This window comes from Artibeus jamaicensis, unplaced genomic scaffold, assembly GCF_021234435.1.
Source record: "Artibeus jamaicensis isolate MK-2021 breed Jamaican fruit bat unplaced genomic scaffold, CSHL_Jam_final contig_834, whole genome shotgun sequence".
In the NCBI taxonomy this organism is placed as follows: Eukaryota; Metazoa; Chordata; class Mammalia; order Chiroptera; family Phyllostomidae; genus Artibeus; species Artibeus jamaicensis.
In genome coordinates, this window is record NW_026521981.1 from 213605 (window position 1) to 233340 (window position 19736).

General features: G+C 43.6%; 1 protein-coding gene across 1 annotated transcript in view; it reads left to right on the forward strand.

Annotated features, from left to right (window-relative positions):
• The window catches only part of LAMB1 (laminin subunit beta 1), a 74066-nt gene that overhangs the window by 25011 nt on the left and 29319 nt on the right, over positions 1-19736 (forward strand). Inside the window, exons 13-22 of the mRNA XM_053673197.1 lie at positions 253-332; positions 9717-9852; positions 11126-11284; positions 12189-12316; positions 12554-12677; positions 13589-13793; positions 14414-14557; positions 14768-14999; positions 17747-17910; positions 18979-19203. Of these exons, the coding sequence (XP_053529172.1) occupies positions 253-332; positions 9717-9852; positions 11126-11284; positions 12189-12316; positions 12554-12677; positions 13589-13793; positions 14414-14557; positions 14768-14999; positions 17747-17910; positions 18979-19203 (1597 nt within the window). The remainder of the gene's footprint in view (positions 1-252; positions 333-9716; positions 9853-11125; positions 11285-12188; positions 12317-12553; positions 12678-13588; positions 13794-14413; positions 14558-14767; positions 15000-17746; positions 17911-18978; positions 19204-19736) is intronic.

Here is a 19736-nt window from a genome sequence, read left to right on the forward strand (position 1 = left end):
TCAGGGCAAAGACACTGCTCAGATCTGGCCTACCACGCAAGTATGTGACACTCTGTCTGACCCCAGTGACTTGCAGCTTGGGTGTCCTTATTTCAGAATATTTGTACTCATTTCTTTTATAGGCTTTCTACTTTCACGGTGCAAGTGAACATTTGGTGGAACAACCAAAACACGCCATAACTTGCTTCTTGCAGAGTCTATTGTGTAATTACAGGAAACCACTTTAGCTGCATTGTTTCTTTTGTTCTGCAGCCAGAGCACTGGGGCTTAAGCAACGATTTGGATGGATGTCGACCTTGTGACTGTGACATTGGGGGAGCCTTAAACAACAGGTGAGTGGAGCTTCACTGGCACTCTTGTGCTCCGTCACCCAGGGAGGCCCTTGCGATCCCCCGGAGAAGTGACATTCAGTCTCTGAAGCAGATATGCAGAGAGTGTTCACCTCTGGTTTGAACCCTTATAGTCACTTTTACCTGTGATCTCCATGTTTCCAAAGATTTATTCATTCCAAGAGTTAACTTTGGCATTTTTCTAGTCTATGTTTCTTGGTTTTAATGATGTTGCTGTTCCTTGTTTTTGTGCTTTCATTTGCAGTATTTTTTTAAAATTATGGGAACAATGTACCAGCATAGTTCCAAAAGTTCTAAACAGTTCACATAGCCCTCCTACCCTTTCTCTACCCAAGGTCTACTACCTAGAAGCCCCACTGTTACCAGTTCCTTGTATCTCCGTAGAAACTAATAATAGTGCTCAGAATACCTGTTAAAAAATATAGTTTCTTCTCTTTTCTTTTAAAATAACATGTTAGGTTTTATTTTTTTAAACAGTCAAGTACAAAAAAAAATAGTCCATGATTTCCCACTTCACTTTACTGACATTTTTTGAAAATCAAAGTAATAGATGTTAATGTACACAATTCTGCAACTTGCTTTTTTAATCTAGAGATCTTTTTCATATCAGCGTGTGTTCATCTGCCCTGTTTTGTATTCTGTCTTGTGAAAGTGTCATGATTTATTTCCAGTCTTTTTGCTTTTTTTAAATGTTGCAGTGAATATCCTTGTAGAGATATCTTGATGAGCGTTTGTTAGATGCACCTGCAGATTAGGTTCCCAGCGACGGAACTTGGAAGTCAGAGCGGATGTCAGGTTGTTCTGCAGAAGGGTTGTGCTGATCTGTTGTTTTACCAACTGGTTATACAACAAGCACTTTTTTCTCTACTCCCACCAGCGGTTGGTATTATCAACCACTCGTTCAGCAATCTAAAAGATGACAAAGGAACTCCCATTTTCATTTCTGTAAAGAATCTTTTCGTTTTCTTTTATTTTTCCACTTCCAAGCCTATTAATGAAAATTACAAATAATAACTTGTAGTTACTTAAACATGCTGGTATTCCTTGAAGAGATGAGATGTGAAGCTCTACCAGAAATGATCATAATACATGTTTGGCAAGATGCTAAATTTCAGGAAGTTTAATTAACTGCCTTTGAGTCAAAGAGAGTTTTGGTCTCTATTGGTTATGGGATCAGATTCAGAACATCTGGTGAAGATAGTGTGAGTGACTGCTGAGAGAACAGGCAGATGTTTCTTTGTCCCTGAACTTTCCCAGAGAGAACATGCTGAATTTATTGATCAAGCTTCATGTTCTCAAAAATCAACTCTCTTACAAGATTATTTCCCAACACCTTAGTAGTCTGCTGGGAAGGGATGAGATTTCAGGCAGTAAGAACAAGTTCTGTCTGGCCTCTGTATTTGAGTTTGTTTTATTCTAAATAGTGCAGTAAACTCAGTAAAGCATATATATAGCCCTCTGACACTCCAGTATTGAATGCCTATTGTTAGAAAATCTCCAGAGGAGAAGCAAGAGAGAGAACGGCAAACTACTTGTCTGCTTATGGAATCACTTTTATGACTTTCTTTTGTGACTCCCAGAAAACATGCTGGTTCCTTTACTAATTTATTCCCCCATTCAAAGCTGTCATCACACCTACAATTCTTCTCGGTTAGATGAAAATGACATCCATGATTCTCCAAATTATGTCATAAATTCAGGGATGTCCTATGTTCCTTTACCCTAAATGGTTTATATTACCTACACTCCCTTCCTCCTTTTCTCTATTCCACACACGTCTCCTGTCTCTAATAAATCTACCCACACACAGTCCCTGAACTGCCGCTCGTATTTCTTGCAAAAAATTTTATAAAAACCAGAATATGCTAATCAAGGGAGTTTGGGAAGCAGAAATTTCAGTGGAGATTTTAAAGCGGGTAATTTGATTTTTCTAACATGATTGATGAGACACTGTTTTTTGGCATAACTGGTGGAAAAAAGAACCTTGCAAGATGCCTCTGGTCCTGTGACTCCAGAGTTTTGCGGTGATACTTTCCCAAGGTTCCCTCATGAGAACTTTCTCTAGGGCTCCATAAGAGTGGTCAAGGCCCAGTCTTTTGAACACCCATCTACTTAGAGAATGCTTGGTGCATAGCAGACACTCAGGAAATACTTCTTGAATGATTTGTGCAACCAGTCACAAATGCCTTCTATCTGATAATGTTCCTTTGTGTCACCTTGAATGCATAGTAGGTATTGAACAAATGTTAATTGAGTTAGAGACTTTGAGGAACAAGAGTTTTAAAATATAAAAACTAAATATGTACTCCTTAGGAGAGACAGTCTCTAAATGTAATCCCAAACAGTCCTTAATTTCTTTGACCAGGGACAGAACTAAGTATAAAAATCATGTAAAGTGGAAAAAATCTTTAAATGTTTTGTATAATGAGCCAAATGAATTTTTGTAGAATGATAAAAGCTTAATAATCCATGTCTATTATGTTGACAGCTAATCTGAAATTTTGAATATTCTTAAGAGGTAAAACCTAATTAATGGAAATAGTGTAAGGTTATTGAAGATTTGCCTACCAGATAACCTGCTTTAATGAATAAGTAAGAATGGTTGTTAGGTAAATTCTGCCTTTAAATGTTTTAAAAACGTTGAAATCAGGGAAATGGACATCACATGGAGGGATTTCACTAGGGAGGGGGAAGGGAGGAATTGAGGGGAAAAGGTACAGGGAAGAAGAAGCATAATTAGTAGGTGTAGAATAAAATGGAGAGATAAAAATAGTATAGGAAACAGAGGACTCAAAGAACTTACATGTGAAACCAATGGACATGAACTAAGTGGGGGAATGCTGGAGAGTCGTGGGGGAGGCTAGAGGGATGATAAAGGGAGAAAAAACTGGGAAAACTGTAATAGCATAAGCAATAAAAAATACTTTTAAAAACCTTAAACTGGAAAAAACATTGAAAAATGTAAAGATCTTTATATCATCCTTTGAAGTAATTTCATTAATTTAGGGCTTTGATATCTGGCTTGAAGACTTCTCACTTCCTAGACTGAAATCCCTAGCCCCCAACAACACATTACTTCTGCATCTCTTCTAGCACTTATTCTGTTTGGCTACTTATAGCTATTTGTATTCCAAAGGTGTCTTTAGATAGAGGTTGCGTCTTACTTGTTCTTATATCTCCCTTTGTACCCAGCACAGTGGGATTTGCAGCGCTCAATAAATGAGGAACTGAAATTATTATACTTTGAAAGAAGAGCAGAAATTAATATGTTTTCATTAGTATATTGAGTGGATACCTAACCCTTTGTTAATTATAAGTATTTGGACATAAAAGGAATATAGAACACGGCTCCTTTCCCTTAAGACAATACCTCACTTTGCGGGGAAGGCTACTCTGGAAAAAGCACTACTCTGAGTGGTGCTTACTATGTATCACTGAAGAACCAACTCTTATTATTTGGTAATCAGAATTATGGAGGAGACAACAGTGTCAAACAGTGGTTGTTCTCATGAATGATGCTTTTTATCCTTATTTTTCCCCTAATATCTTAGTAATAGGGAAAAGTTGAAACTGTACAGTATTTGCTTTGCTCATCACTTTTTAAATGAGATAGAGTTTTCCTTCCAATAGAATTTTAAATATGTTGCCAAATTCTGTATTTATGAGAAATCTGTGTTTTTAAAAAATAATCTTGGCCTTCACTCAAGTAGAAAAAATACAACTTGTATTAGTTTTCTGTTGTTTCCATGGTATATTACCATAACCTCATGTCTTAAAACAAATTTATATGATTACAATCCTGTGCGTCAGTCCCAGTCCGGACTAAAGTCAAGGTGTCGGTGGGGCTGTGCTTCTATCTTAAGGCCCTAGGGGAGAATCTGTTTCCTGCTGATTCAAGTGGTTGGCAGGATTCAGTTCCTTTCAGTTGCAGGACAGGCCTGTCTCCCTGCAGCCTCTCAGGGAGGGCTGTCTCAGCTCCCAGGGGCACCCACATCCCTTGACTCATGGCCTCCTTCTTTCCCAATAACTGCAAATCAGACTCTTCTCTTGTCACATCTTTTACCTATTTTTTGCTTTCCTCCACTTTTAAGAGCTCATGTGATTACATTGGGCCCATCTGGATAATCCAGGACAACATCCCACCTCAAGGTCCTTAACTTCAGTCACATCAGTCCCTTGTGCTATGTGAGGTAACATATGCCCAGATTCCGGGGATGAGGCCACGGACATCTTTTGGGGTCAATATTCTACCTACCACAGAGCCTGACTTATTTTGTCTTACCTTAAATCTTTATTCTACCTTACTCATGCAATCAATGAAATCTATATCTAGTTACAGGGAATATAAACTTGTAAAATGTACCATTTCTATCCAATATTTTTACCTGAACACAGGAAAGAATAATTACATGTAATACACCTCTTGCCTCACTGTGGAGGAAGTAGCATTTGAGCTTGGACTTTAAAACATGAGTAAGGCCCTGACCAGTGTGGCTCAGTTGGTTGGGCATCATCCTGCAAAGCAAAAGGTTGCCAGTCTGATTCCTGGTCAGGGCACATGTCCGGGCTGTGGCTTCAGTCTCTGGTTGGTGTGCATGTGACAGTCAACTGATCGATGTCTTCCTCTCACATCGATCTTGCTCTTCCTCTTTTTTTCCCTCCCTTCTCGTCTCTCTAAAATAAAATCTTAAAAAAAAAAGGTAACAAATAACAAAAAGAAAATGAATGAGGTTTGAGAGATATGACAAGTGGGCAGGAGGCCTTGTAGATGAAAGGAAGAAGGCTGCTGAAGGTATAGAGGTGAGAACAAGTAGAGCAAGGTCAAGATCTGGTCTGACCTTGACCATGTCTGCTCAATTCCTCCATTACCCCTCTTTGCTCCTATCATTCCTATCCTCCTTCTGCCTGTCAAGATCCCCTGTGACCCTCAGAGCCAGCTCTTTCATGATGTTGCTCTTAATTGGACAAAAAAATGCTTTCCTCTCCAGGGGTGTCCAACTGGGGGGACGACTTTGCCCACAAGTCCCCCCATCCACCACAGATGAAAGTAACACTACCAAGACATGATCTGCTTGGGGAGGAGAGGTGGTCAATTTCTCAGAGGAAAAGGCCAGGAACCCCTTCCTCAAGGAGATTTTGTTGGGCTGTAATACACTGGAATACAAGTGGTAAAGATCAAACAATAGATAACATTTTAAAGAAATATGAGGGCTTAGTCTGAGTCAGTGTCTGTCAGGAAAGGCGGTTGCAGAAACTTTGGGAGACATACTCATTCCTTGCTTGGACCCTGAATATATGAAGAAAGCACTCTTAGCAAAAGCAGGCTTCACAGTACTTTTAGGAATTCTTTCTTATGCCAGATCACCCCAGATCCCGCTCTAGCCAGGAGCGGTTTTCAGGCATAAGTGGATTACAGCCAGGAAGCACTTCTCCCAGAGGACATGGGGACTCGGGCTATGTCAGAATAGCTAGGGTGCGCGGGTCCATCACTCCCTCTTTGTTGCAGCCCCTGAGTACTTCCATGATGGCCTCCCAAATGATTGTGTCTGGCTTTGGTTGCCCCTCCTCTGAGGATCTTACCAATCCTGGACTATGACCAAGCATTGGGGGCAGGGGGATGAAGCAGAGGCAGCGTTTGCTACCAGAGACAAGCTTTGTCTCCTTGTGGCTCGCATTCTGGAGGTCACTCACTCATCCTTAGCCATGGGAGGCAGTTGCAATTCTTGAAACCAAGGTAGAGCGGTTCCCAACATCCAACCTTTTGCGAATCTGGGCCACACTGGAAGAAGAGTTGTCTTGGGCCACATGTTAAATACACTATGACACGTAATCACAAAAAAACCTCATAGCATTTTAAGTAAATTTATGATTTTGTGTTGGGCTGCATTCATAGCCCTGCTGGGTTGTATATGGCCCATGGGCTGCAGGTTGGACACCCCTTGCAGACCAAAGTACATTGCTCATACCTCTATATAGGTATTTACAGCATTTTGACAGGCGGGGATACTCACCACTATACTAACAAGGACAGGCCCTGTTTACAGCATTTTGATTTGTCGTATTAGTCAATTGCTTTATTGTTTATCTCCCAAATTAGATCGTAAGTTCCTTAGGACAAGGACTATTTTCCCCCCATTTTTCTTTTTCCTTATTTAGCAGAAACAATAGACTTTACTAAGGAAGTAAGGATTGATTCAGAAGAAAGTTGACAATGGGCCAAAATGTGAGAGTATTAACACCAGGAAGCACAGCTTCCAGAGCCAATATTTGCTCAGTAAATATTTGTGGAGGAGTATAAGGAGTGTGGCTGATCTGAGAGCAAAGGGCGGACACCAGAGTAAGAAGCATGGGTTCTAGAGGCTGCTGGAAACCAGGCAGGGGCAGCATAACTTGATATATTAAGTAGAAACAGTTGTGGATTTTTTTTGTGAAATGATGAAAGCAATGCTGTGGAAAAATTGGTTCAGCAGTGTAGGCAGGATGGCTGGGCAGGGGGAGGGAGGAGCTCAAGAGGTCAGTTGGTGAGTTTGCTGGAGCCGCAGGTACAGGATGATGGCACACTGCGTGAGGGCAGTGGCCGTGGCAGCGAGCGGAAACTAAGTTGAGAAACACGACTTTCTTTTTGTGAAATTTGGAGGTTGCGCTGGAATAGAGGAATTTCTCTCTGACTTTCTAGCTTCCATGCAATTGAAAATGTACATTTTTCTTCAAATAAGACTTGGATATTGAGGATAAAGGAAAGGGAAGCTTATGTCTCACCTACCGTATCAGGAGAGTTTTAAATCTGCTGACAGAAATAGCAGAGCTGAAGATCAGAAGTCAGTGTGAGAGGCAACAAGCAGTTGGCGACAAGGTGAATCAGAAAGGACAGGTGGGCAGACCATGGAAATGCCCTGTTCCTGGCTGGAAGTGCCTCACCACTGAAGCACAGCTGAGTGAGTGCTACGAGCCATAGGTGTGAGGGCCACCTGCGCAGGGGCAGGTAAAGCCACAGGAATGCACTCACCGAAGGAGTAAGTGTTGAATTGGAGCCATGCCTAGCAAAGAGGAGAGATTGCCAGGGCTGATGTTCAGGGAATTCCTTTCACCTGATCGGGTTCTCCTGCACTGTTTCTTCTTTACAATCGGGCGGCAGGCAAAAGGCCACACCGGGAGTCTGCCCACTGTCCTTTTCCTCGGCTTTATTGCTTATTCTCTGTCGATGACATATGAAAGATCAAGTTGTTTCCTTTGATGTTTCGTGTTTTGGACATTTGTTCCCTCAGTAAACATCTGGGGAGGAAATATTTTCTCCTGTCCATATGGTGTAATGTCTGATGCCTGGACTTCTGAAAATGGCTTCTGTTGGTGGACTGTGCCCGAAGAGGGCTAGGTCCTAACTGGAGTAGTGTTTCCCACTCTGGGAATTGGCTATAGGATGATAAGTATTCGAATTCCTGTAGGGTAAAAACAACTTTCGTGGTATATGGAAGAAGACTTCACTGGGACTTAGATACTTGTTTTAAAATGAAGTTTGGGATGAGGAAAAAGAAGTCTGGGAATGTGTTTAAAGCAACAATTTCAAACCACGTCTTGACTTTAATGAAGTAAAAATGAAGGTGTATAATTTGGTTTTGCCATGTACATGAAGTCATGATACGGAGGAAAATGACAGACATAGACTGAGAACAACATGAATGCATTATAGTTTATCCCGAGGCATGTATTCCCCAAAAGAGTAATGACTAATTTTTTTGTTTTATTTCTTTAAAGATTTTATTGACTTATTTTTAGAGAGAGGGAAAGGAAGGGAGAAAGAGAGGGAGAGAACCATCAATGTGCAAGAGAGACATAGATTGGTTCCAGCCCCTAACTGGGGACCCAGCCCACAACCCAGGCATGTGCCCTGACTGGAGATCAAATCAGCGACCTTTCGGTTCATAGGCTGGCACTCAATCCACTGAGCTATACCAGCCAGATCTGAAGTTTTATTATTACATTAAATCTCCTATTTTTAACTTCAGAATCTCCTGTCCTTCCCACACTTATCTGTTGGACCAGTGTGTGAGTGTACTGTGTATGCAAGAGCACTGGGCCAGGCCCCGCAGGGTTGACTGAGCTGAATAAGGCACAGTCCAGACTCTCAAGGAGTTTACTGGCCAGTAGGGGTTAGATAGGTCTGCCAATAGTTACGCTACTAGAGAGAAGGCAATAAATGTCTTAACAGGACATATAGGGAACAGCTGAAGCCTCAGGAACCAAACAAAGGATTTGAAGTTACAGTGCCTCAACTACAATGAACGCCTACTGCCTGACAAGCTTTGTCATAGGTGTCGTGAATACGTCATTTCTTCTGCAAGGAGGTGGTGGCGTGAAGGAGAAGGCAGTTCATTCTGTGGATCGGGATGATGGTCAGGAAATGCCATAGCAGGAGCCATCAGTGAGCTCACTCAGGAAAGAATAGGTGGACCTTTGTTGGGTGAATCAAGGAGAAGGGCAGTCCAGGCTGAACAGTATAACGAAAGGCAGGGGGTCTTGAATCCCCCAGTGCATTTCAGACATTGTAAGTAGTGCAGTGTGGTTGGAGAGCTGAGGGAAGAGATGAGGGTGGAAAGATAGAGAAGGGCCAGACTGTGGAAGTCCTGTTGCACCGCTCCCAGGCCATGGTAGCCAGGAAGTGATGTGGTTAATGCATCTTAGAAAAGTTCATTTGGGAAGCTCTGGGCTTGGAGGTTTGGGTTGGGAAGTTGGAAGATTAGCAACAGGGATGCTGATTAGAAGACTGTAACAGCTTTTACTTTGAGAGGAGGAAGAAAGGCAAGCATAGCCCATGGAAAGGGGAGGAGACTACCAGGAGCTAGAAGGTGAAGTCATGGAAGTGGTGTCTGATGTGAAGACTGACTTCCACATTTCTAACTTGGGTGGCAGTGCCATCTCCCCAGTGGAGAACATAAGTGGGACTGAGTGCTGTCCTTTTGAATCTGTTGTTAGCCTCTGGGGTAGCTAAGTTAGAACTGTCCTTTCCAGGAGTTGTGTAGGGCCCAAGAAAAGGTTTGCGATGGAAAATAAGGCAAACAATCTAAGCAAAAAAAAAAAAAAAATCAAAACAAAAACATTTGTTGTATCTACAGAAAATCCTAACATAGTGTGGATGGAGCCCAGTGAAAAACTGGGCCAGGGAGATAAAAGTGAAAGACCAGGTTATGCTGAGTTTTCAACTGCAGAGTTTGGAATTAATTTTTTTCCAAGTATTTACTTTCCAGAGGAAATAAGAAAACCCCACCTGAATATTTTACGCATGTAATGTTTAATGGCAAGTTAACAACTGCGTCCAGTGGGTTCCTGCATTAGCAGTGAGCATGCTGACCCAGCTCCAATCCCTTCCAGCTGTTCCCCGCAGTCCGGCCAGTGCATGTGCCGACCCCACATGATTGGACGTCAGTGCAACGAGGTGGAACCGGGGTACTACTTTACCACCTTGGATCACTACATCTATGAAGCAGAAGAAGCCAACTTTGGGCCTGTAAGTAGGGGATGTTTGGCAGGTTAGTAAAGCCATGTTTGGGGAGCAGTGATGGCGTATACACATTTGTAAACAGGCCAGTTAAGAAGTAATTTGTCATTGAGCCCAAAGTAAGTATCAGGACCCTAGTGACTTGAGAATGGTCATATTTAAAGCTAAATAAGTCTACAACTCAGAGACTCTGGGACATTTGCTGTTTGTGGGTATTTGGGTTTTTTTTTTCTTCTTCTATTCTTCTCTCCGCTTATGCTCCACAGTTATTGTTGATCTGCTATAGTAACTACTCAGAGAGGATATTATTTGCATTTGCTGCTACTGTGTAATAAGCCATTCAAAATTTAGTGGCTTAAATGTGTGTGTGTATATATATATATATATATGGCACTTCGTCATCCTGTTTTCCTCTGCATGTCATCTTCTAGCAGTTGTCTTGTACTTCCTCACAGCATGGTAGAGCCAAGATAGTGAGACTCCTTACGTGGCATCTGGCTTCCAAGGAGAAAACAAACTATCAGGCCTCCTAAAACCTGGGCTCAGAAATCCTAGAATGTCATTTTTCACCTTTTTTTGGTCACGTCGTAAGGCCAGACCAGATCTGAGGCTGGGGTAATGTAGGTGCTTCCTCTTACTGGGAAAAGCTGCACACACATATACATCCGGGGAATGAAGGACTTTATCTTTGGAGATGACTGATCACAGGTATTACATAACCCTGTGAACAAACTCAAATGCTTGCTTGAGTTAAGCAGCTCAACTTGATCAATTTTCAGTCTCAGTGAGTCACAATGAACTCATTAGGAGTGAATGTTCATGATTGAACATCCATCAGCAGTGAACTTGCATGATTATATCAAGCTTCTTCACTTGTACTTGAAGCCTGAAATGAATGCCAGTGAGGGAGACAGAAACAAATCCATTAAATATTGGACTCACCTTGTAGAAAATCTGGGAAATTCCTCATCACTCCTAGGCCTGCTGATAACAGCATTTGAGATGTTCTCTTTCCTTCCTTAATGCTCATTGCCCTGGTTACATCATAGAAGCTCTGTCCTAGGCCTTTGAGTCCTATCTCTAATGTCCCAAGACCACCTCAGCCACAAAACTAAAAAGAAGCCAATTTGTTGTCTATATATTCAAAATGTTTTACAATCTACTGGGAAATGTGACTGCAAAAATTAGGTATAATATATACAGTTTTGGACCTTGGGGTGAACTCAGATTTCTTTTACTTCTGCATTTCAAGTAAAACATAAGGACTGTGTCCTGTCCTCAGGGGGTCAGCATAGTGGAGCGGCAGTATGTGCAGGACCGGATTCCCTCCTGGACTGGAGCGGGCTTTGTCCGAGTGCCCGAAGGGGCTTATTTGGAGTTTTTCATTGACAACATCCCATATTCCATGGAGTACGACATCCTAATTCGCTACGAGCCACAGGTAAACCCTTGGTGAATTATTGGGGGCGGGGAGGATATTGGTGGAGAAATCTTTTTTTCCTAATGGAAAGTATGTTTTTGTGAAATTTGGAGGTTGCACTGGAATAGAGGAACTTCTCTCTGACTTTCTAGCTTCCATGCAGTTGAAAATGTACATTTTCCTTCAATTCAGTTTCAGGAACATTTAGCAATTTCTTGTTAGGCACTTAACCTCCCTAAGAACTGAAGTGGGAGGAGCCTGTGTCGGATCTCCCCTCGCCCACAGGGCCTGCGCTGCGGAGGGGCAGGCACGCACCCCGAGTGTGGTAGAGGCTGAAGGGCAGTGTAAGAGCAGAAAGACAAGCAGTGGTAGAAGATGAGAGCTTCATCACGCCAGTTGGGCAGGCCCAGAGGCTGCCGAAATGTTTCAGAGAGACTCAGATATAGGCCTTGCCCTAAACGCAGACAGGATCTTGACATAAGGAAGTCGGGAATAGCATGAGCAGAGGAGAGGAGAGTGTTCTGAGGGTGACTCGACACAGCTAGGTGAGGGATATGGGATACGGTCAGACATGCTGCTGGAAAAATGCTAGATCAGTAAATAGACATGGGCTCTCTCTTAAGAGGGCGCTTTTGAAGGGCTTTGAGCAGGGGGTTGTCATTATCTGAGTTGTGTTTTAAGATGGAAGTGATGGGACATCAGGAGATGCAAGGAGAGCAGTTGGGAAGCTGTTTCCTTGTCCAGGCGAGAAGAGATTCGGGCAGGAACTGGGGCTATAGAAGAGGAAATGGTAAGACAGGAAGGGCAATGCAAGAGAGTGTTTTCCATTTAAACTTGGCAAATGGTGGATCAGGAGATGTTTTTATTAACAGGCAGTAGTGAGCCAGTGCAGACGGTCCTTTTGCTTGATTGTTTCTTATTCTAGCTACCCGACCACTGGGAAAAAGCTGTCATCACGGTGCAGCGACCTGGGAAGATTCCAACCAGCAGCCGATGTGGTAACACAGTTCCTGATGATGACAACCAGGTGGTGTCCTTATCACCTGGTTCAAGGTCAGTGTCACAGTGGTTTGCAGCTCACTAAAACTAGTAAATTATTATTATTATTATTATTATTATTATTATTATTATTATATCTTGCTTTGCACGTTGTACAGTTACCGTTTCACAGCAAAGCCAAACACTGACTGTTGACTTTCTTCCTTCAGAATGAGTAGTGTAGCGCTTTGATTGATTGATTGGTTACTTAAAGTTTGTCTTTTGTTGTTGTTCTGTTTTGCTCTGGGGCAGGTACGTCGTCCTTCCACGCCCTGTGTGTTTTGAGAAGGGTGTGAACTACACCGTCAGGTTAGAGCTGCCCCAGTACACCTCCTCCGATAGCAGCGTGGAGAGTCCCTACACGCTTATCGATTCAGTAAGTGCAAGGCCGTGTCAGGCACGAGCAGGGAAGACTGGGCAGAAAGTGTTCAAATGCTTCCCTACAGGGTTTGTGGAGGGGAAATGCTGAAAGGCTAGGCAGAATCCTCTTTTTTTTTTCACCTCTAAGGCTGATTTGCTCATTTATTTTAATAAAACTCCACCCTCTGGAAAGGATTTACTCAAGCTGATTCTTTCTGAAAATGTGAAGTATCTTAAAAATAACATGTCAAAAACCATCAGAGTAGCCTTGGCTGGTGTGACTCAGTCAATTGAGTGCTGGCCTGAGAACCAAAGGGTCACTGGTTTGATTCCTAGTCAGGGCACATGCCTGAGTTGTGGGCCAGGTCCCCAGTGGGATGCATGTGAAAGGCAACCACACATTGATGTTTCTTTCCCACTCTTTCTCCATCCTTTCTCCTCTCTCTAAAAGTAAGAGCCCTGGCTGGTTCTAGCTGGTGTGGATCAGTGGGTCGATTGCCAGCTTGTGAACCAAAGGGTCACTGATTCAATTCCCAGTGAGGGCACATGCCTGGGTTGCAGGCCAGGTCCCCAGTGGGGGGTGCACAGGAGGCAACCACACCTTGATGTTTCTTTCCCTCCCTCCCTCCCTCCATCCCTTCCCCACTCTATAAACAAATAAACAAATAAATAAGTAAATAAATAAATAAAATCTTTAAAATAAGTAAATAAAATCTTTTAAAAAACATCCTTCAAACTATATAGGGCTATCTAACCTTTTTCTGGCAAGAATATTTTAGAAATGGGAAGATTTATTAAGTGAATCTAATTTGTTTTCTTTTCAAGAGTCAAAAGCATTTTGGGTTTTTGTGTTTACTTGCCTTTAACTGATGACGCCAGAACCAGCTACCACAGTAAGAACACTTTGCTGTTCTCATTTTTCCACAGCTTGTCCTCATGCCATTCTGCAAATCACTGGACATCTTCACCGTGGGAGGTTCGGGCGATGGGTCCATCACCAACAGTGCCTGGGAAACCTTTCAGAGATACCGATGCCTGGAGAATAGCAGAAGCGTTGTGAAAACGCCAATGACCGATGTTTGCAGAAACATTATCTTTAGCATTTCTGCCCTGTTACACCAGACAGGCTTGGGTAGGTATTACTGCAGCTGCTCTGCCTCTTTCTTGAGAGCCAGAAGCACAGGCGGCATCATGAGGTATGTTGGAAGGCATGCCCCGTAGCTCTGTCAGCACGAAGAAAATAGTGTCTCAACACTATTTTCTCTCTTTATTTATTTATTTTTAAGGGATATTTCAGTGATAGAGCACCATTACCAGCACAATCGATATTCAAGAAATACACACAGGCAACTAGGGGGAAAGTCCATGAGGATGGAATCAGAGGAGCAGCACAGAACTGAAATGTGGTTTTCTCTTGAAAGAAACCCCCCCCCCCCAACAAACCCCCAGAGGTCACCTGGCTCTTGTCTTTAGGTCTTGTGATATTTAAGTTTTGGAGGCAAGGGGAGAAAACCTCAGAGGCCTCTTCCTAAAGAAGCTGTTTGTATCTGCTAATTCTGTCTCCTGTTGCTTCCATAGGGATGAGATTGTTTTCCGTGGGACTTCTGAATAAGCCTGGGTAGTGAAGGAGGGAGGGTCAGGGAGCTCGGGGCGGGGGGGGTCAGTTCAGAGCCAGGTGTGACAGGCTGCCCTCCTTCCTGGGGGGCAGCAGCTGTTCAGTGTCACAGGTTCTGGCCTCTTTTTCCCCTGCAGCGTGTGAGTGCGACCCTCAGGGCTCATTAAGCTCCGTCTGTGACCCCAATGGAGGCCAGTGCCAGTGCCGGCCGAACGTGGTCGGAAGAACCTGTGACAGATGTGCTCCTGGAAACTTTGGCTTCGGCCCCAGTGGATGCAAACGTAGGTTAATCAGAATTGTAATGTACTCATTCAGATGATCTGAAGCCTACTGGCATGGTTGCCGTAGTGTCAGAAGGCGGTGCCTCACTCTGGACGTTGATCACATGAACCCACGAGCATCCTGACCTGGGCACGGGGGTGCTTATCTAAGGGGTGTGTCTGCATTTAATGAGTCTCTCAAGGAGGTTCCTCGGTTGCCTGTCTCTGCAGCTTGTGAGTGCCATCTGCAAGGATCCGTCAATGCTTTCTGCGACCCCGTCACTGGCCAGTGCCACTGTTTCCAGGGGGTGTACACTCGGCAGTGTGACCGGTGCTTACCCGGGTACTGGGGCTTCCCGAGTTGCCAGCCCTGCCAGTGCAACGGCCATGCTGATGACTGTGACTCGGCGACAGGGGAGTGCTTTAGCTGCCAGGACTACACCACGGGCCATCACTGTGAAAGGTATGTGGAGGAGGCCTCTCGAAAGTAAAGGGAATGAAATTGGTTTTGGCTGAGCAAACAGGGGCTTAGAGAAACCACAGAATGGATCTCTACCGTGGTCCAGATGGCTCAGTCATTTCCGACCACTTCAGCATCTTCTAGGAACTCGTTCATCTAGCACATACTTAGTTTACAGCTTCCGCGTGCCAGGCACTGTTCCGGGGCTGTGCGCACGTCAGAGAGCACAGCCAACGTCCATCTGCCCCCTCGGAGAGCCATCCCAGTGACTGCCACAGGCTGTGCAGACTTCGTCGCCACCTCAGCAGGTTCTGGCCTAGGATGAGGTTTGTGAGGTGTTAATGCCTGATTTCGGTCAATGTAGAAACCCAGTCCAAGTGGGGTTAGTCATTTTAAATAGCCTTTTTGAAACATTTTATGTAGATACAGTTTCCAAGAGACCATAGAAAATGTGCAAAAATAGATCTGTTCTCCAGTTAGCAAATGTGAATCATAATTATTGCGGATGCAAAGCATTGCACTGTATACAGTAAGAATAAGGCTTAGAATGTGCTTCTAATAACATTGCAGCCCTGCTCAGTCAATAAGAAATAGTTCATATGAAAAAATGACATGTCAACTTATATTACTCACCACTAATTAAGAATGGTAGACATGCTATGAGAACCTGCTTTTTTTGGAGTACTAATATCCCACCTTCCATGTCAAAAATTTTTTTCTTGTTTAATATCCATCCACTCCATATAGAATTTTTATGTTAAAAATTTCATCAAATTGCTCCAGTCAGTGCAAAAGTTGCTCATCAGAGGAAAGAAACTGAGTAAAAATGAATACGCAGTCAGGTTAGGGCATGAAGACATTCATGAAGGCAGACCTGTGGTCTTGGCTCCGTGCTGGAGACTGTTCACGAATTTAGAGGTTCCAGTGGTGGTTCCTTTGAGTATAAATTATTCCCTCCACCCACAAAACTGTATTTGAAAGAATACAAAGAAACAGTTATACCAGACTGAAAAGAAGAAATTAGTATGTTGGTGTCATCTTTTGTTTTCTGCATTAAGTTTCCTATTGTTCTGCCAATGAGAGATGGAAAATAGGTTATAGAACAAGAGAGGAGAATATCAAATTAAAAAGGGGCACACAGTAAACAAAGGGGTTTGTTCCCATGCTGATTCGAAGTCGGTGCCCTCAGCAATGTGTTTGCGAGAGCGTTCTGTGAGAATGGCTTCACTGGTGTTTCCGACTGTTCTTGGATTTTACTTGGAAAACACTTTGATTTATTGCCTGAGAATTGAGAGAGGGTGTGGGAGGAGGGAAGGTATTTAGCCCTAGTTTGGATGACAAAACTTTACTGAAGTGTTTGGGATTCTGCTCTCTAGTTTGAGCCAATTCCTCATCATTCTTCTCCTTTTTCCAAGATAATTAGTATCAGTCCCCTGAACTGAAAAAGAAGTTCTAGGCCCAGATTGTTCCTGCAGTGGGAAGCAGAGGAGAGGGCGGGAAGGGAATGCTCAATTTCTGTCATGATGTATTTGGATTTATTTCACTTAGAAAACTTTCTCAAAACCCATTGTAGGAAATTGCTTCATCACCACCAATTCCCCTAGCGCATGATTAATTTGCTCTGAATGACTTTTCCCTCCTATTTCTTCATCCTTCCCCACACTTAAAAAAATCCCATCCCTCCCCTCATTTAAAAAATATTACCTCTGCCTCAAAAAGGGTGGGGGGGGGCGGGAAATCATGAAAAGCAAACTGAATTGGAAATCCTTAGACCTGAGTTCCAGGCCCAGTTTTGCTTCTGACCTGCCTTATTACCTTGGGTGAGTTCTCTCACCTCCCCAAGTATCCAACCTCCTGTGAGTAGAATAACTAGGTTGGATTAGATGATCTTCAAATTTAAGCTCTTATGTTATAGGAAGTTAAAAAGTAATTTAGGTATCATGCACATTGAGAAGTAGTATGTCAAAGAATTCCTTGCCAAAAGTCAGGAGGCTGGATTCAAACCCTGGCTCATTGCTAACAGGTGTGTAAGCCTTGCAAATCATTAACCTCGATGGGTTCCTTACCTGTGAGGAGAGGAGATGGGACCTGCTGGGTTTGGAAGTTGATAAAAAGCACCCCTCATCCCTACCCAAGTGTGAAGCTACCTGAGAGATACAAGGGTCATGTAGCTAGAGAACATCCTTATCAGCTCTGTTTCTGGTACAGTCTAGATTACAGAACATGCCACCACCGGCTTGCTGACAGGTCAGCCTCTTAGGCGAATGTAAAGACAGACAAGCACAAGCTCTCCCCTGAGCCCCCATCCTCCTTAATGCAAGGAGGGAGCCAATTGGAATGCTCCAGGCAGGCAGGCAGGCAGCTGATAGGACAGTAGGGTGCACATGGGGAGATATACCTCTTCCTCTAGAGAGGAGTGACGGAGGGTCCAGGTGATGCCAGGAGTGTAACCCTGATGCAGTGGCCTGCAAGTGCGATCCCCAGATCAGTAGCATCAGTACTACCTGGGTCTGCCTAAATGAGAAACAGGGGAGAAGCCCAACAATCTGATTTGTAACTAGCCTTTCAGGGCGTTCTGGCTAGCGCTAATATCTGAGAACCACTGCTCCAGTGGGAAGTGCCCCGTGTGGATACGTGAAGAATGGGGAATGAGCGTTCCCAAGCAGAGAATGCAGTTTCCAATACTTTTTCTTGTAGCAGGTTTCTTGCAAGTCTGGTTCACAGCCCTCTCTCTTTTGTGATGGATGTAGGTGCTTGGCTGGTTACTATGGTGATCCCATCATTGGGTCAGGAGATCACTGCCGCCCTTGTCCTTGCCCAGATGGTCCTGGCAGTGGACGCCAGTTCGCCAGTGGCTGCTATCAAGATCCTGTTACTTTACAGCTTGCATGCGTCTGTAATCCGGGGTACATTGGTAAGTAATGTTGAGACTCCTGAAGAAGAGGAGTCTTTATGAGTTAGTTGTTAATGAAGAAAATAGATGAAGAGTGAGCCAATTTTGTTGCATTTTTACTTACTTATTTTTTTTAAAGGTTTTAATTTGTTTTTAGTTTTATTTTTATAACCCTTAATTAAAAGCGAAGGGATCTAAAAAGATACTCTTTTTCTTGTTTGGCCTGTGGAGCGAGTCAGTTCTTGAGTCTCTATGGTAATGATGTTACAATACAGAGCAGAAGAGCAAGCTCACTTGAACCCATAAAGGAATCCCTATGAACGCTTAATAAGGAGCAGAAATTTTAATTTCCATTTGACTTCTTTTTCCCTTATGCATCTTCTAGCAGAGGAGTCTCAGAGTAGTGAAGTGGCCACTGGACAAAAGGAAGAAAAGAGTATCACGTAGCGGGTCCCCAGGCAACTGAATCGGTCAACACTAGATACGTTCTTCTTGTTTGTTATACTTACATTATCTGCCAACACTCAAGGAGCATAGCAAGTTGTGAAAATAAACTCCCTTTTATTTCACACTTGATGCCAGTCTTTCAAATACTAGATATGTTTATCTGCATCTCAGTAAGCATTTGCCTTTAGTTTGGGGATTCCTCAGACAGGGAATTTGGGATCGTGAAGAACCCCATTTTGGGCATTGCTCAGGCAAGGGCAGTGATATTTCAGTTAGTATAAGCCTTGGATTAAGATTTAACACCAAGCTAAGTTTGACTCTGTTAGATCATTAATTTAGCTCCTAATCTGCTTCACCCGTGTGTGAAGCAAAGCTCCACGTTCCATGTGCTGGAACTGCTCCAGCCACCCTGGCCCCCCTGTGGCCTCTGAGCCAGGCTGCAGCAGTGTTACAGGTGACAAAATACTTCTTTCCCTCACAGCCGGAAGCTGGGTTTTCCCCCTGAAAGTGTGGCCACCGGGCTGGGTAGCTAGTGTGTGAGGAGCACAGCCGGGGCTGACTCTCCGCAGGAATGTGGATGGACGAGACCTTTCTGTCAGGGTGCTAAAGGTGTTTATTGTGCTTGCTTTCATTGGACAATAGGCTCCAGGTGCGATGACTGTGCCCCGGGCTTCTTTGGCAACCCCTCTGATGTTGGGGGGACATGTCAGCCTTGCCACTGTCACCACAACATTGACACGACAGACCCAGAAGCCTGTGACAAGGAGACTGGGAGGTGCCTCAAGTGCCTGTACCACACGGAAGGGGAGCACTGCCAGCTCTGCCGGTTTGGTTACTATGGGGACGCCCTGCAGCAGGACTGTCGGAGTAAGATGCACCTTCGTTTTCCCACCTCACTGTAATGATTTCCACTTGCTTCTTCATCGGGAGGTTTCATTCTTCTGGAATTTATTTCCTTTGGGAGTGTACTTGTCACTTGTTCAGAGTGGTATAATTTCACTTTTGACAGAAGAAGGATGAGAGTGATTTTTTTCTTTATATCCTCATTTTCTAGCAGAACTGAAGTCTCAAGCCACAACTCAGTGCCTGAGAGAGAAAACCAAAAGAAAAAACATATAGCTGTCACCATGATAAATGCTATCCAATAAAGCATATTGATTTTATACAAGTTCTACCCAGGAACCTGCCGATTGGCTAGGATGTGTAGACCCTAGATACCCGCTCTGGTCCACACCTTTTCTATCATCAATGGATAGGACAAGAAAGAACCATCTTTAAAGTCTCTTTCAGAACTCCTTATTTCACTCTCAGCAAGAAATCTAGCGCTTCCCCCTGTGTCTGCTGCACAGCCCCGGGCCCTGTCTTTGTGTACGCAAACGCGTATGGAATGTCGAGGACCA